This window comes from Colius striatus, chromosome 3, assembly GCF_028858725.1.
Source record: "Colius striatus isolate bColStr4 chromosome 3, bColStr4.1.hap1, whole genome shotgun sequence".
NCBI lineage: Eukaryota > Metazoa > Chordata > Aves > Coliiformes > Coliidae > Colius > Colius striatus.
In genome coordinates this window covers 43,561,396-43,578,824 of record NC_084761.1, presented here as the reverse complement: position 1 = coordinate 43,578,824, position 17,429 = coordinate 43,561,396, and the positions used below count along the sequence as shown (strand labels likewise).

The following is a 17,429-nucleotide window of genomic DNA, read 5'->3' as shown; positions in this document are numbered from 1 at the left end:
ATAATTCCAGGTATGTGAATTGGAGGTACATGTACCTCTAGAAAACCTCTCCGCTTCCTTAGTTTAGAGTTCCTTGGGCATTGTTTGAACTATGAAGTGGCTGCTAAATCTCACTGTCACATAAAACTTGTTATGAGAAAAATTTCAGGCTCATATTCTGAGGAAACAGATTGAAATGCTTCACCCATAGCAAGTTTATTTGGGGAGCTGAAGATACGTAAGCCAGATGTACTCATGAATTGACCTATACCTTAGCTCAACAGGACCTTCTTCCTGAGGAGATATATGCATAAAAACGGGCTGACTGCTTTTGGCGTAATGTTCAATGTACGGCCTGATGTAACTTAAGTCTCTCCTTGTCTGAGAGGACCTTTTTGTCTGTTTCTCTCTTAACCAGGCAGCACCTATAGAGTAATTGCCTATGAAATATGTTTACAGATAATCAAGCTGTATTTCAAATAGATCCTCATGTTGGTATAACATCTAGCCTTTTACCTAACAGTTCAGAGTGGAGTTACTACTTTAGCGAAAGTATGTAGATCTGTAAGCACCTTCTTATCTTGTGTTATTCTGCCTCCTGTATGTGATGAAAATGATTCATGTAGTTAAGCTGAATAGTAACTTCTTCCCTACTTTTTTCTATTTGGTTTTGTTGGAGTGGTTTGTTATTTGGTTATGGTGGGTTGTTTTGTTTGGGTTTTTTTTGTTTGTTTGTTTAAATGGCCTGCTGGAAGTCCCTACTTCAGCTCAAATGTTGTGGGTTAGTGGAAACTCAAATTCTTTCTGGCAAGTGTCTTGATATGTGTACAGGAGTATATAGTGTTCTGGTGTCTGAACGTACTTGATAAATTTTACTGTGAATTCTGACCCTGGACACTTCGGGTGATTGCCCTGACTGATTACTCGCAGAGTAAGAGATCACAGCTTGTGCCATTGTAGGGTTTGTGCTGTTCCCCATAGAAGCAGAGCTGAATAAGTTTCTATTCTATCCAGATCTGTTTTGTCAAGTCTCTCTGTCAGACATGAGTAAACTTTGGGAAGCTGGGAGTTTTCTCTGAATAGTACTTTTTAGACTAGAATAGTTAATTAGTCTGTTAGAATTGAACTATTTCCAAATTGGTGATAAAACTTTGAGTGTATGCTTTAGTTACCATAGGAATGCAAGAAGAAACACTTTTGGCTTTGGAAGATGACTTTACTCAAAACATGTCATGGTTCAAGCCAAGTTGGCAACAAAGCACAAGGCAGCCATGCACTCATTCCCGTCCCTATGCATCCTGTAGGATGGGGGGAAGAACTGGAGAAGAAAATAAAAAATCATGAGTTAAGAGAAGAACAAGTATAATAATTAAAATAAAACATAGTAACACTAAGTATATAATAATAGTAGTTAAGAGACACAAAAGACACAGACAAGTGATGCTGTCATGGGTTTGTGTGGAGCCATTTCTGGTAACAGGGAAGGGGCTCCTGTAAAAAGTTGCTCAAAACTTTACCCAGCTTGGAGTCAGGCCTTTCTTGGGCCAAGTCCATCTGTAGTGAACTGACCATAACCCCCATTCCCCTGTGCCACTGAGGGGGTGGAGGTAGAAACCTGGGAAGAAGGGGAGGGATGAGGGAAGTATTATTTTAGGATTTGTTTTTTACTTCTCACTTCTCTACTCAGGTTTGATTGTTCATTAATAAATCAAAGCATTTCTTCCCCAAGATGAGTCTATATTGCCTATGATATTAATTACTGAGTTATCTCCCTGTCTTTATCTCGACTTTCAAACCTCTCGTTATATTTCTCTCTCTGTTGTCCAGTTTAGGGAGAGGAAGTGATGATGGACATCTGGCACCCAGCCAGGGTTAAACCAAAAAAAGAATCGTAAGTGAAAGGACGTGAGATTTGCCTGGAAGCTGGACATGATTTTCAGGCAGATTTGTTTCCCAGTTTTTACTGGAACGCTAACACTACTGCATAAAGACCACACAATAAAAATGTATTCTGTCTTAAGTGAGATATTGAATGATGGGAGCTCATCTGGGAAGTTTTAGGAAAGGGTAATGTATCTACTTTAGGGCATAGATCCTGCTTTCTGAAGGACTTAAACTGCAAAATTCTAGCTCAACTTGTATCTTACACCTGAGCAACATTTTGCATTCCTTGTTGTGTAAAGACTTTTTGGACAGTTTCTTTGTGATTTTTTTTTTTCATATGTGTACTATTACAAGAACTTCTGTTTAATTAAAAATAAATGCAACAGAAAGGATCTTTGACTTCTTAAAAGTCCCAGGTATTCGGAAGGGGGGAAAATAGATTGGTTCTGATATTTTTAGATACATTCCTTACATTCCTTCTTAAAACAACAAAACCCAATACCACAAGAATCACCCTACACATGTATAACTTATGATCCACTGTGTTTATACAGAAGTACAATGAGCTGACCCAGTTGCTGTTAACATCTTAGTAGAACGCAGATGTTAGAATTGTAACCTAATGTACACAGGTCTCTTGTTTCCTTCCAATGGTTTGCATTAGTATAGAGGACTTTAATGTCTCCACTTTCCAGTCCTGTACTTGCTACTGTGGAGGTGTCTCTTACTATGTGGTATCTATCATGCCTTTCATGACAGATACCACGTAGTATTCACATGTTTAATGTCATCCTTGTCATGTTGTGATATAAAGTGTTATCTTCTGTGCTCCAGTTATACAACTATGAAGTTATTAAGTTACCTGCTCTTTGAAGTAGTGACTGTCAAGTGAAATTGGCATGGTTTGCTTTCTGGATTAATTCCCAATGAGATTTCCCTTGGTTACCTTTGCTGTCTCTCTAGAACAGATGTGGGTTCTTACAGTAGTATTGGTGCCATTGATATTTGAATGGACTGTTCTACTCCTGGCAAGATAGTATTCTCCCTGATGAGCGTAGCTAAGAGCAGTGGCTCTAGCTGCAAAATGGATACTCAACAGCAGTTCCTGGAACAGCTCATTTTAGCAGAGGTTAGATTCTGCAAACCCTTGTGCTGGCCTGTGTTTAGCCAGGTAGGTACCTTAAGAAGCTTTGTGGATTACTGTATTGCTATACTCTAAACTAAAAGTCTCTCAGATTATGTCAATTTACCTTGAAGTTAGAATACTGTTTCTAAAGCCAGTACATGAACTATCCTTGCTGATACATGCAAATCTGTTTTGGCATGATTGATATTTTTGATGAAAATTTATGCAGGAGCACAGCGGAAATAGCAGATGTCCTCCTTCTTGAGAAGACATCAGTTGGTAGACCAGAGTAATTGTTTTTACTGTGCCCTAAACTTGCTGAGTTCTGCATTCTCTTTTGAAATGGTGAAATCAGTTTTAAGTTGAATACTTAGTTCTTTCCTAGGACTTTTGTAACTGATCACATGGAATTAGTTGATTCATCACTTATTCACACTATGGTTGCTTAGCACACATGTACAACATTACTAGCCTTAATGAGTCTAGAGATGAGATTGACTTTATTCTCTTTAACAGTGTTGTCAGCTGCGGTTCTGGCTACTGCAGTGTGTTTCCAGGTGAACAGTTTATAGAATCTGTTTGTCACCTTCTCATTCTTTCCACTTTTGAGCTAGTCTATGTGACACCTCTGTCTTCCCTTTCTCAAATCAGTGTGCATATATAGATGTCTGATTGGACATGGGGTAAAGGTGCCTTAAAATGCTTTTTGATTTTTTTTTTTTTTTTTTAATGCATTCTATTTAGAGAGACATTTTAGAGCACATGAAAATGTGACCAAGTACTATGAAACATATTTGGAAATTACTTTTCCCAAATGTCCTTTTTGAAACATTAGATGTTTAGTTAGGTATTGAGGTAAAAAAATAGCTGTGAGGGGCACTAAAAACACATTAATAGTGTTATCAGAGTCTGACTTCTAGGGTGAAGTTCAAATGGAGATAGCAAAATGTCTGAGAAAGTATTACAGAAAGAATTTGGGTGATTATTTGTAACTTTCTCCTGCTGTCCCACTGTTACCATGCTCTTGAAACTTCATTTAACAATGATACCCAGTGTTACAAAGAGGTAGTGTGCTGGGCAAGAAAAGAGCCAATTCTAAGGAAGTGTGTGTTCTGTTTGTCAGTCATGGCATAAACAAAAAAGAAGGAAGGGTTGAAGTGCATATACTTTAGTATTTAGAGCTAAACAGTGTCTTCTTCCCCGACTAATCAAATAATATAAAAAGGAAATGTTTTTTTCTTTTCAGCCCAATGTGGAAAGTATTTTCTTCTATTAATAGAAAATCTTGAGCTAATAGAACAAGTTGAAGGAAGATGTGGGACTGCATTGGAAGGTTGGGTTATGATGACTTCTTGAACTTTTTTTAACAATGTAGTGGTTAAACTTGTTTGCTACGATTTCAGTGAAGAACCTAGTTACATGTAGAAAATTTGGGTTATTGCAAACTGGAAGTTTGAATCATATATTAATAACAGATTCTGAGCTGTTGTTGTAATTCCCTTCATAACCATTTGCATGGGCTGATCATAGCAGTCACTGAAATTGCTCAGTAGTCTTGGTGTTAGAATTCAACCTATCTGGTTTTACTCTGAAAAACCTGGAGGAGGAAGTGAGAGAAAAACAAACATCCAGTGTATGAGCTGAATGTAGATTTGGGTGTCCAAGCCTGTGAACAAGCAGCTTGAAAAAAACGTCTGAGTAATCTCATCTCTATTTTACTAGGGGTGTTGACTGTGATGTGAGAGCCTTATGCTGTTGCTGCTTGATGGTAGGTCAGGTTGGGAACTAGTAGTTGTAGCAAGAAGATAAAGGGGAAGACCAAAATAGTGGAGCAGATCATGTTTCATGATCAGTTTCAGCCAATCAGTGTGTTTACTGTCAGTGATAGAGGATGTGTTGCTTGTATATCATTCCTCTTAACTAATAGTCATAAAGCTTTGACAGCTACATCAGAGTTGAGTAAACTGAAAGTTATCTAGGAATTTTTAGTGGGGAGAGGAGAAGGTACTCAGTGTCTCCTGATTTATGTGGCAGTGTGTAGCACATTAAATTTTCAGTATTGGCACAGAGGGTAAAACACATCTACAGGATGCCCTAAGATAAGGCACACACATGCATGTGTGTGTGGAAGGGATTAATGTTTCTGAAAAGCGATTTTTTCATTGCATGAGGCTCTGAACACATCAAGTGTTACTCCTGTGCAGAGATCCATGAATTGCTATCTGCCAGTCAAACTGATGGCTATGTGAAACTAGCTTATGGTATGGTATTTAATCAATTTTAAATATGCCTTGTCCTAAGAATTGGTGTGGTGTCTTTCTGCTATAACCAGATAAGGATTACAGTTAATGGTTGTTTCTTTAATGTCACATGCCTAGCAAGGACTAATGTCTGTATTAGACTTCTGTTAGATGCAACTTATGAGTTGTGAACCTCTGTATATACTTCACTGCAAATATAGCTTTTGTCTGGGTTCTAAAATTTGTGCCTGTATTCCCTATTTATTACCTGATAAAATGCTGTGCAAACTTAAGTCATTACTGCCCTCTCACTTTAAGGAAGTGGGTTCTTATTGCTGCAGGAAATATTTGAGAACGTTCTCATAAATGTGACCTCTTACTTTGCAGTTGCCACGGCTGCTTTTTGGAGTTAGCACAGGGAAGAAAATGACAGACGTTATCTGCTTGATAATTACTCAAATATTTTTTAGGGTGTATCCCTGATAAAATATGTGACTTTCTCTTCTAGCTGCCTGATGGTAAGCTGCAGCAGGGTCTCTTTAAAGCATACATTAGTCACAGTGCTTCCTCACAGTCCTGTACTGAAAGTGCTGACTAATCTGCAGGTCTGACTTTCCATTATGAAGTGCAACCTTTACCCTCTGTAACTAGGTGGAGGATTTCACAAAACAATCTAAAACATGCATGCTTTCCATGCTGGGCCCCACACCTCACAGGCTGTAATCTACAACTTCTGTGTGAGCTAGAAGGGATTTGGGACATCAGATGTGCTGCTAGATTATTAACAAATCTTTAAAACTTGCTGTCTCTTTGAGAGGAGTCTTGTTTCAGAAAGTGCTTCTTCAACAGAATCTTCTAAGGTATAGTGGAAGGGAAGGAAGTAGCAATGAGAAGCCTGAGACCCTCTGACAGCAAGCTGCATAAAAGCCTGATGATCTGGAGAGTTTTTTGTCACTCTGTGAGAATTATTTTGCCTGATGAGACTAAGGTAGTACAGTGACTTCTACTCTTTGTAGAGTGTTTTTAATTATAATTTTTAATGAATGGAAAAAGGAATCTAAACTCAATAGTTCTTTGCCATGCTACAAAATATGCAATGATAGAGAGGCTTTTTAAACTTTTTTTCAAAAGCATCTGATTCAGAGCTTAAGTATCCATCCATACAAGTGAGCAGACTTTTCAATATTTCAGATCTGGAGAGAAAACAGGCTTGTTTTGCAGAGGAAGGATTATAGAAGGAAGACTTAATCTCATTTTTTCTAGAGTGAAGAAGTTGTGAGGGAGTCTTTAGCCTGTTGGGAAAGGTCAGTATTTTTTTTGGCTCTATGGAAAAGAGATTTTGCAGTGTGTATTGGCAGCAAAGGCAGTCAACACTATCCTGAGTTGTATTTAATAGGAGTATAACCAGTATTTGCAGGAAAGTGACTATTCTTCTCTGCTAAGTACTACTTAGCTGTATGTAGAATACTGTGTTTGTCTTGGGATCTTTGACCCAGGAAAATGTAAACTGGGAGCAAACCTAGTGGAGAGACCATCAGAGTGGTCAAGAGGCTGGAGCACAGACCCTTTGAGGGGAGGCTGAGGTAGATAAGTTGCTTCAGACTAAAGAAAAGCAGGGTCAAGAGACCTATAGCAGCAGCCCCTTCATACATACAAGATCATCAGGAACATCCATGCCAGGCTTTTCACAGGGGCAGGATGAAACACACAGTGCATAATTTATAATAAGAAGTAAATACAAAATAAGTAAATTGAATGTTTGTTTGTTGGCTTTTTTTTTAATGTGGAAACAACTATGCAGTGCAACAGGCAATCTGGAGAGGTTGTGCATCTTTGGAGGTATTAAAGATACATCTGGATGAAGCACTGAGCAAACTAATCTGATGTTATAGCTGATCCTGGCCCGAGGCCTAGAGACCTCCTGAGGTTTCCTCTAACCTGAATTATTCTGTTGGTGTTTCTGGTTCTACAGATTTGACTGAGCATTCTCAAAACATTTTTTTTTTCTTTTTAGGAAAGACTGTTAACCTGTAAATAAAATGATCTTTTTGTTTATGCTATGAACATGTGGATTATTGACAGAGTGAATTACTCTAAGCACTAAAGGATAACTAAGGTTTAAACTCAGCCAGCAACTAAGCACCACACATCTACTTGCTCACTTCCCTGCCCTTCAGTGGGATGGAGAAGAGAATCAGGAGAAAAAGTAAAGCTCATGGGTTGAGCTAAGAAGAGTTTAATAACCAAAATTAACTAAAATACAGCAATAGCAGTATATTAGAACAATTGCAAATGAATAGAAGATAAATAAAGATCAATAAAACCCAGGGAAAAAAGAAAAAAAACAAAACAAAAACCAAGTAACACACGGTACGGTTGCTCACCATCTGCTGCCTGTTGTCTGAGCAGCTTTCCCCCAGTTTATACATTGAACATGGAATGGCCCTTCTGGCTAGTTTTGATCAGCTATCCTGGCTGTGCTCCTTCCCAGCTTATGCACCACCTTTCCATGTCCTCAGCCTGCTCACTGTCAGGGCAGGGGAAAAGCATAAAAGGCCTTGACTGCGCAAGAACTGCTCACCAGTAACCAACACTTTCCTGTGTTACTGTTTTCAGCACAAATCCAAAATATAGTCCTGAACTGACTTCTAGGAAGAAAATTAACTCTAAAATAGCCACAACATCTGTGTATCTGCACATAATGTGTGTATGAATATCTTTTTGTACTATTTCAGAAATCTTGCCCTGCTGTAGAATATGCTGAATACTAAATGCCAGGAAAATGTAAATTAGTATCCTTGCTATTTAGAGCTGCAAAGAAACAGAATTCTGTAGAACTGGTAAAACTTGGATTGTGTAAATAGAGGGGAAAAGCTTCAAGGTTACTAGTTACCTATCTGGGTAAATGAAGAGATTTAGTCCTTAAAGGCAGTTTCTCCTAGTAATCCTAAATGACAAAATTGCAAAATCCCTCTCTCAAGGTAGAGGGTGTAGCTACTCTGTTTTACTGGTGAAAACAATTTTAGACAATGCTTTTTAAGAAGTTTTAATTTATTGCAAGAGTCAATATGATGATGATCTCAGTTCTGAGAGCATGTGAGTGAACAGTACTTCTGTGAAGACAGCTTTCGTACTTGCATTCCTCTAGCATTGCATGAGCAAATGTGTTGGCAGAGAATTAGAGAATGTAAATAAACCTGTAGCTTTTAGAAAAACTTCGGTTCAATTTGTGCATGCATTTATGTATTGTAAGCATAAACATTTTACAGATGAAAGATGATCACAGCTCTGAAAAATACTGTAGGGAATAGACATGACAAGCAAACCTATTAAACTTGGTTCTGTTTCTGCATACTTTGATGTACTTTGCTCAGATCTGGTTTAGCAGTTGGCTTTTGTTGTTGTTTTTGGTTGGAGTTTTTTGGGTTTTTTTCCCCAATGGTCTGCATGCTATGAGGCATAGATACAGTGTGGAAGAAGGGATACTATAAAAACAACTGGGATCTGGAATGCTTCTAAAAATGAAGTAAGAGGAGAAACCCCCAAAAGACAATTCTTATTCCTTTCTGTCAAGGTAGCAGAGGCTACCCAGCTTCTTTTCTAGTTGTGTTCCCGTAGGTATTCCTAAAAATTTGACATTTGCTGCAGTGTACATGCCAATGCTTTTTCTTTCCAGCATGTACTGAAAATAATTTTAGATGTTTTAATCACAGAATGGTAGGGATTGGAAGGGACCTCTAGAGATCATCTAGTCCAACTCCCTGCTAAAGCAGTTTCACCTTGATCAGGTCGCACAGGAACATGTCCAGGTGGGTTTTGAAAACTTCCAGAGGAAAGAGATTCTACCACTTCTCTGGGCAGCTTGTGCCAGGGCTCTGTTGCCCAGACAGTAAATAATTTTCTCCTCATAGAATGATAGGGGTTGGAAGGGACCTTTAGAGATCATCTAATCCAACTCCCCTGCAGAAGCAGGTCAACCTATATCTGGTCACATAGGAATATGTCCAGGTGGGTCTTGAAGACCTCCAAGGAAGGAGGCTCCACAACCTCCCTGGGCAGCCTGTTCCAGTGCTCTGTTACCCTCACAGTAAAATAGTTTGGTTTTATATTTAAATGGAACTTTTTGTGTTCTAGCTTCATCCCATTACCCCTTGTCATGTTCAGGTAGAACTTCCTGTGTTCCAGCTTGTGGTGGTTTAATGCTGGCAGAGTGCCAGGTGCCCACCAAAGCCATCTACCACTCTCCCCTTTAAACTGGACAGCAGAAAGAAATGTAATGAGAGGTTTGTCAGTCAAGATAAGTATAGGGAGATCACTCAGCAAATACCATCATGGGCAAAACAGACTCAACTTGGGAAAAACTCTTGATTTATTAATGGACCATCAGAACAATGCAGGTAAATGAGGAAAAAAAAACCCAACCCTGAATCTTAACACCTTCCCCTACCCTTCCTTCTTCCCAGGAGTCTCCCTACTCCTTCAGTGGCACAGGGCATGAGGGTTATTTTCAGTTTGTTACAGAATGACTTTGCCGCAGCTTCCTCTCAGGAGGAGGCCTCCTCTCGCTTCCCCCTGCTACAGTGTGGAGTCCATCCCATAGGAGACAGTGCTCCACAAACTGCTCCAACATGGGTCTCCACCACAGAGTACAGTTAGTGAACTGCCCTAGCATTGGTCTTATGCATGGGGGAAACTCCTTCAGGAATGAACTGCTCCAGTGTGGGTCCCCAACAGGGTGACAACTCCTGCCAGCAAACCTGATCTGACTTGGGCTCCTCTTTCCACAGGTTTCAAGGTCCTGCCAGGAACTTATTCCAGTGTAGGCTTCCCATGGTGTCACAGCCTTCTTTGGGTTCAGGCATGGGGTTCTCCCCAGGCTGCAGGTGGATCTCCACTCCCCTGTGGCTCCCATGGCCATAATAGAGGCTGGGCTGCACCACCACCTGCAGGGGAAGCTGTGCTGTGATGGCTCCTCCTCTTCCTTCTTCACTGACCTTTTTGTCTACAGAGATGTTGTTCTCACACTTGTACTCTCTTCTGCTCATGCTGCAACTTAGCACCTGCAGAGCAATTTCTTCCCCTTCTCAAATATGTTACTCACAGGGGTGTTAACTCCATCTCTAATTGGCTCGGCCTTGGTCAGCAGCAGGTCCATGTTAGAGCCAACTGGCACTGGGGATATCAGATACAGGAGAAACTTCTAGCAGCTTTTTAAAATAAGCCTCCCCTGTAGCCCTCCGCCACCAAAATGACCACACAACCCCCACAACATAGCTTTTGTCTGTTGAAAACACAGCAAAGAATGGAAACCTTGAACATATCAACTAGCTAATGGTTGTTTCCTGATAATGATGATATAAATAACATGATAGAAGTTATAATATCATATTATCTCCACTTGTGTATTTGTTTCTGCAATACTTTATTTACAAACCCTTCTTCTGCAGCTACCAAATATAGGAATTTGTACAAGCTGTATTAAAGGTTGGAGCCAGCCTTAACAGAAGTGAATGACTTTTAAAAACACTATTTCCTAGAAACCTTTTCCATCTTGTATACAAGTATGTTGCTGATGATGTAGCTTCGTGTCTGAGTATATCAGTTTTACTGTTTTGGACACTTGTTCCAATAGACTTGTTTTTATTTGGAACAGCCGGGTCAAGAATATTTATTTGGAAGGCCTGTGCAAATTGTAACTATTCAGTCCTTGAGAAATTATAGAAGTTAAACTATTTTGAGAAATGAAATGGAAGTTCCAAATACTGGATGAGAAACACCACTTGTGAGCTAACTTTGTGGGAAAATGACCTGTAGCTGAAAATCAGATGACTAACGTGATAAATAAAACTGCTTGTTGTTCTTAAATTCTAGTAGGAGAGCCACATGTAGTCCTGCTATTGCACTTGTCTCAAAGGTATATCCGCAGTCAACTGTTTTCTTTTGAGTAATTGTCAAATGGAGATGTATGCAGAAAACTAAAGGAACTGTTTGTATGGGAGCAAGTAGAACCTCGAGATAAACAGTTAGGATCACTGCTTTTTTTTGCATCTTTTTCACTCCTGAAATTTTCTTTGAAATAGGTTGTTCCTTGTCACAGTAATGACTTCTGCTGGAGTATTGCTGGTTAAGAAGCTCTGCTATTTGGTGAGGGTACATGTCTATTTTTAGAAGATATTGAAGCAGTTCCAAGAGAAATCTTTTTCTTGCACCCAGTTTTTAAGAACAAGATTTTATCCCTTAAAGGAAATTTAAATGAATTTCCTCTTGGGTAACTTGTCTGATTTCATGTGAAGTCTTTTGAGACTCCCCAAGTGTGTATTCCATAGCTTAGGGCAGTGAGGATTCCCTCATGGAGACTGGGATGGATATGTGACTTGAGGACAGGGACTTGGCAGAAAAAAATTATGTACTTCTGGGGAGTTCCTTTTACCATCTGTAGCAGAGGATGATTAGGCTGTTGGTGCTCTGTATCTACCACTTCTCTGGATAGTCAGATTGGCAGTGAGGGACTGAATGCTTCAAGCAGTGGTTTTGTCTTTTTCATCAGTAGATTTTTTTTTTTTGCTTTCTTTTAGGACATGGGAGAAACAGATTGAAAAGGTACTATAAAGGAAAGCCTTCATATTCTTGCAAATCACTGATCAGATGACATATAGCACCTTGAGCTGTTAACCAAGGCTTGACCACAGTATGCACTCTGCTTGAAATAATCTTGATGAGCCATCAGAAATGGGGGATCAATATGCCTTAAAATACATTTAAAAGTACCAGGAAGGAACACAACTTCCTCCTACAAGCTGTAGGTATAATTGGCTTTGCTTAATAAGTTAATATAAAAACCTGAGTGCCACTTTACTTTTAGGATGTTGGATTATTGTTCATCTGTAGTTCAGATACTCTTTGATCTTTAAGGCTCACTTGGATGTCATTAAATATCTGAAATGAAAATCTTCCTTTTACATATCTTACTAGTAGTGTTAGATGTTTGTGGGGAAGGGAAGGAGATAAATGAGGTTGCAGCCTACTGTGATGTTCTGTTTTTCAGTAAATGCATAATTCTTAAAACGTTTCACCTTGACAGATATAAAATGTATCAACTTTTGCTGAACTCTACCTCAGTGACAGCTGTGTATAACAGCAGGTCGAGAAGAATCTTAACTTAGTAGATGCACACTTGCTAGGCTTCTTTTCTAAAATGTAACCAATCAGACTGGTTCAGATTTTTTCTGTTGGGTCTCTTAAACATTCTGTGGTATATTCCTCTTCCATGGACAGAGGAAGTAGAAAAATGTGTGTGTTAGGCAAAGGACTTGTGAAAGTTGATGTGTTATTGTACTACAGTTTTAAGTAAGGCTAGTGCTTTTGCAGCTGCTCTGAAAGAAAGTCCTCACATGTAGGAAGCATCAGAGAAGTTGTGGCCTGGCTGCTGGATTAAACACCCCCTTCTCCTATGGAAGCAGGGCTTACAGTATGATTAGTAAGAGGGAGTAAAAGCTTCTGAAATCATGACTTGTGTTCTTGGGTATTGTTTTCTTTTTGGAGGGATGGAGAGTTGTTAAGTGTTTTGTATGTGTGTTAGTTTCCATGTGCTTTTTGATTAGGGATTTAGAAAAGATCAACCAATGATCATGGATTTCAGAAACACTGCTGGGAGGTTAATTTAGAAATATTTCTTGACTATTTCAATATTATTTTTGAGTCTTGCATATTTGGGATCTGAACCCTTAATCATCTCTGCACTAAGAGCAGCAGTGTTTCCTAAGTGATTAGGGAAACTGGCAGCTTTGGTTTCCATTATGAAGAAGTAATTGTATATATAACATGGAAAACTGTGGTAGCCTGTATTGGCATGCAGAGACTTGTGGTGGTAGGGTTGAACTTCTCTTAGAAAATCTGTTGAAAAAATTAGAGAAATAATTTACTGGTAGATAGTGAACACTTTGATTATAATAGTACTACTTTTGCCATAGGAGCTGAGTTAAATAATAAAAATAGTTACATTGCAACTATGGTAAGTGGTTTCACAGAAGTTCAGATGGAGGTGGGAAAATGGCCTTTGTTTTGACTAAAACAATTGTTATTTCTGCAGGGGTGAGCTGCTTTGCTTTTTGTAGAAAATGTCATAAATCTTATGCACTTAACTATTTTTTTTTTTTTTTTAATCTAGTGAGATTTTATTGTCTTGACAAATGCAGCCTGAAATAAATACTGTGTGATAATGAATCTTGTTATTTGTTCCTATTGAAATCTATTTAGACATTTTAAAGTAACTAAAGGACAGACACAGATCCATTTTATAGTCTATTCTACGTATAGGTTACCATAACTAAGAATCTAATCCAGAGGTATATTTCTCAGTTCACTGACATTTTAGACATTATTTATTGGGTACTACAGTATCGAAATAGACACTTAAATTTTCTGGTTAAAATACTTATTTAGATCCAAGCAAACTTAGTTGAGCTAACTATTGAGTAGATTGATGTAAATTATGCTATGCCTTGTGAAATAAAATCCTGTAGTCTCTTCTGTTTTCTGTCCTGTCATCTGGACTAATAAGATTGCCTGATCTATATGGAGAAACTGTGTGTCCTGGATTTGTCTGGGATAGAGTAAGCAGCCAAAGGAGCATGGCCAGGTTATTCCATTCTGGGCTGAGTTGTGCTGAGTATATGGGGGGTTGGTACTGGCCTGGGCACTTGGGAACTGTGGCTACTCAGTCAGGATTGAGTGTTGTATTTGGGGCAGTGGGCAAAGCAAGCAATGCCCAGTATATTTCTATATTGTGGTTATGGTGATTTGTTCTCTCCTTGTGCTGTTCTGTTAAATTGTCCTTGTTTCAACATACCTTTTCCTCTTTTCCATCCTCCTGAGGTGCAGAAGAGTGAGTGAGTGGCTGTGTGGTTTGGTTGTTGCCAGCTAGGCTTAGACCATGACACCATATTAATATCTATAGCAACCCTAGAGTCAAAAAGGAGATCTGTTTTATGGAGTAATATAAGCAATAAAATTCAATGTTCCTGCAAACGTGCATTAATCTTAATGCTGACAACTGTGCTGTTATGAATATTAAACTATGTGGATCTTGTCCTTTTAAAATAAACGAAAACCACACGAACAATAACTAAATTGGTACTAGTTCCTAAACAGATCAAATGATAAATCAGTAGGATTCGCCTTATTTCAAGTTAACTACCTGTTTCTAGTTTGCCTTTTGACCATGTATGTAAGTAGACTTGAATGGAACTTAGAATAAACATTTTTAAGATAATTATTTGATGTCTCATTCCTAGTTCTGAAAGTCCTCAGTATTTGTGTTGTTCTTTTGCAGATGATACAACTCTCCTCTAGAGGAAAGAAAAATTTTGTTCACAATTTGCTTTACAGAATCTGAGTGGTGAAAGCACAATGGACACTTTTTAGAGTTGTACAGAAATCAAAAGTTATCTAGAAACAAGAACACTGGACTTCAAGGAATCAGAGACTTTAGAGAGTCTGGAAATTGATCACCGATAAAACCAATTTGGCCATACAGCTTGGGAATGAATACCATTGAGACAGCGAAGCTTGAAGAGCATATGGAGGGTCAAAACAATGACACTTCTAATGGTTACTCACGACCTACTCTCTCAGTCAGTGAAGAGAACAAAAATGGCACTAGCAAACCAAAGGGCTTGTCTAATGGCTTGCGAAAAACAACGAAGAAATACCCTGATTACATACAGATTGCTATGCCTACTGAGTCTAGGAACAAATTTCCTCTGGAATGGTGGAAAACAGGCATTGCTTTTGTCTATGCTCTCTTCAACCTGATTCTAACAACTGTTATGATCACTGTGGTCCATGAGAGAGTACCTCCAAAGGAGCTCAGCCCTCCCTTGCCTGACAAATTTTTTGATTACATTGATCGTGTGAAATGGGCTTTTTCTGTATCAGAAATAAATGGAATGATACTAGTTGGCTTATGGATATTCCAGTGGTTGTTTCTTAGATACAAGTAAGTAGCCTCTTTTTTTTTTTTTTTTTTTTTCTATGCTGTATGTTTTCAGAATGCTGGTTTCCCTTGTTCACTTGAGTAGAAAAAAATTGTAGAATCTGTAGTAATATTGTAGAATAAGGCTGGCAGGAAAATGACAACGAGATAACTTCTTTAGAAAATATTTCCGTGTCCGTGTTGGATACACAAGTACAGGTTTATCCTGGTTGTTGAATAATATTTTTTAGATATAAATTTCTGACACCTCTGTTGTACTAGTCCCAGAGTAAGTGTGACTGGGCTTTCCTGAGTGTTTACTGGCATGGCAATATTTAAACAGCGGAAATCATAATGATGTAAAAAATCTAATCCACATTTGAGGAGGAACCCACTGTTCTCTACAGCTAGACTAGAAGCTTCTTCCTTTGTCTTGATTTGCTTAAGCCAGACATGTTTAATTCAAGCATGTGGTTATAATATGGGACTGAAAAGAGAAGGTCACAGAGTCCAAGAAATCTATGCCGAATTCCACACTCAAGTTATACCATGGCCATGGTAAATTGGTTAGTTAGCTTTGATGGGAGCCTTGTAGTAGTCCTGTGCTATTATGAACTAGCAAGACTAAAACTTGAAGAAAGAATTTTTAGTGTTTGATTTAGAGAAGTGTATAGGGAAGAGTAGTGGGTGGAGCTGCACTTTAATTCTAGGGATTTAGCTAGCTAATCTAACTAGAGCTCTGTAACTGTTGTATGTATGTCCCACATGAACTTCACACTCAGTCTTTTTTTCCCCCCCTTCCCTTGATTACAGATCAATAGTGGGACGCAGGTTCTTTTTTATAATAGGAACTTTGTATCTGTACCGCTGTATTACTATGTACGTTACCACCTTACCTGTGCCTGGAATGCATTTTCAGTGTGCGCCAAAGGTAAGAACCTTAGCTCCCTAATTCTTGCCTTTTTAACTGCCTAAGTCCTCATGGCTTATTAGAGCAAATAGGAGATAGCATTCCAGATGTTAACACAAATTGCTTTTAGTTGATGTCATTGGAAACATAAATGGTGATAAATGAAAAGTTGTGTGGTACAGAAAGACACTCAAGCTGTTGATGCTGTTGAGGTGCTTGAAAGGGTGGTACCTATGTTGAAGTAGTGCTGCTACTAAATTAGTAAACTTGCTTTTGAGACTCGAGCTAATCACTTCAGCAGTGTTTTTGCTTACATGGTGGGATACTTGACGTAAATGTTGTAGTTCATAGGCTTGTATGCAAGCTTTTGTTGCATTGTAACCACAATCATAAGTTTTCTCCTGTTTCTTAACACTACTTTGTCAAGAGCTGTCAGTCAACTGCCTGTTATTGCTTGCAGTCTGCAACATGTGTATGTATTACATGTGACTAAAACAAGTTTAGCTATTTAAATGAGCTGATGCATATAGAAACACACATACTTGTGTTTCTACAATAATATCTTTTTTAAATTTAGTCAGTGTAGCTAAGTGGTGGCACAAAGTATGTTACTAATAAGTTTTAGACGTAATTGTCATGAAACAAACTGTATTGTGTTGATTGTACTGAAAGAACAGTGCATTTAGGACAGTAAGAAGCAGTTTGGCTTTGCTCTGAAAAATAAGCATTTTAAACAAGAGATATTACAAGTTTGCATGAGGGATACATTTGTCAGTTCTTGGGTAGGATTTCATTGGTCTTGAGATACAGCTTATGACTGTTCAGTGTTACTCTTTCACATTGGGGCAATTTAGGAATATAGTGGATGAGCTACTTTTTCTTATGAATTGGTATCTATTTCAAGAAGCTTTATTTACATGCCACTATTGTAAAGATTCAACTGTTCTGTTCTACTGCTTGAGGAATGACTGTGTAGTAGACTGTGTATCAAGGAGTAAGAAGAGGTAAGCAAAGCTCTGTTGAGAGTACACTTTGCTAGCATTGAAACAGGATTAATTACTTGAACTCTGAAAAACATGATAACTTTTCTAGATTTTTTTTTTGTCACATGTAAATATTTTTCTGGTTATGGTAAAGTCAGTTATCCCTTTAACTTGTTTGTTTTTTCCCAAGTTAATCTTTAAACAGCTAGATGAAATTGAGTATTTGCCTAGTATTTATGAGAAATCAAAAACTGAACCTGATATGTATTTAAAAAAACTAAATACTCTAAATCTGAGTAGGTCCTGAGTGAGTTTGTTATGAAATCTAAAATTG

The 17,429-nt window shown here is 38.4% G+C and overlaps 1 protein-coding gene across 5 annotated transcripts in view; it reads left to right on the top strand.

Moving 5' to 3' along the window:
- SGMS2 (sphingomyelin synthase 2) overlaps positions 1-17,429 on the top strand; it is a 34,269-nt gene that overhangs the window by 8,719 nt on the left and 8,121 nt on the right. For all 5 annotated transcript variants that reach the window (XM_061992706.1, XM_061992705.1, XM_061992704.1 and 2 more), the window contains exons 2-3: positions 14,561-15,226; positions 16,016-16,133. In XM_061992706.1, coding sequence (XP_061848690.1) covers positions 14,772-15,226; positions 16,016-16,133 — 573 coding nt within the window. In that variant the 5' untranslated portion in view covers positions 14,561-14,771. The remainder of the gene's footprint in view (positions 1-14,560; positions 15,227-16,015; positions 16,134-17,429) is intronic.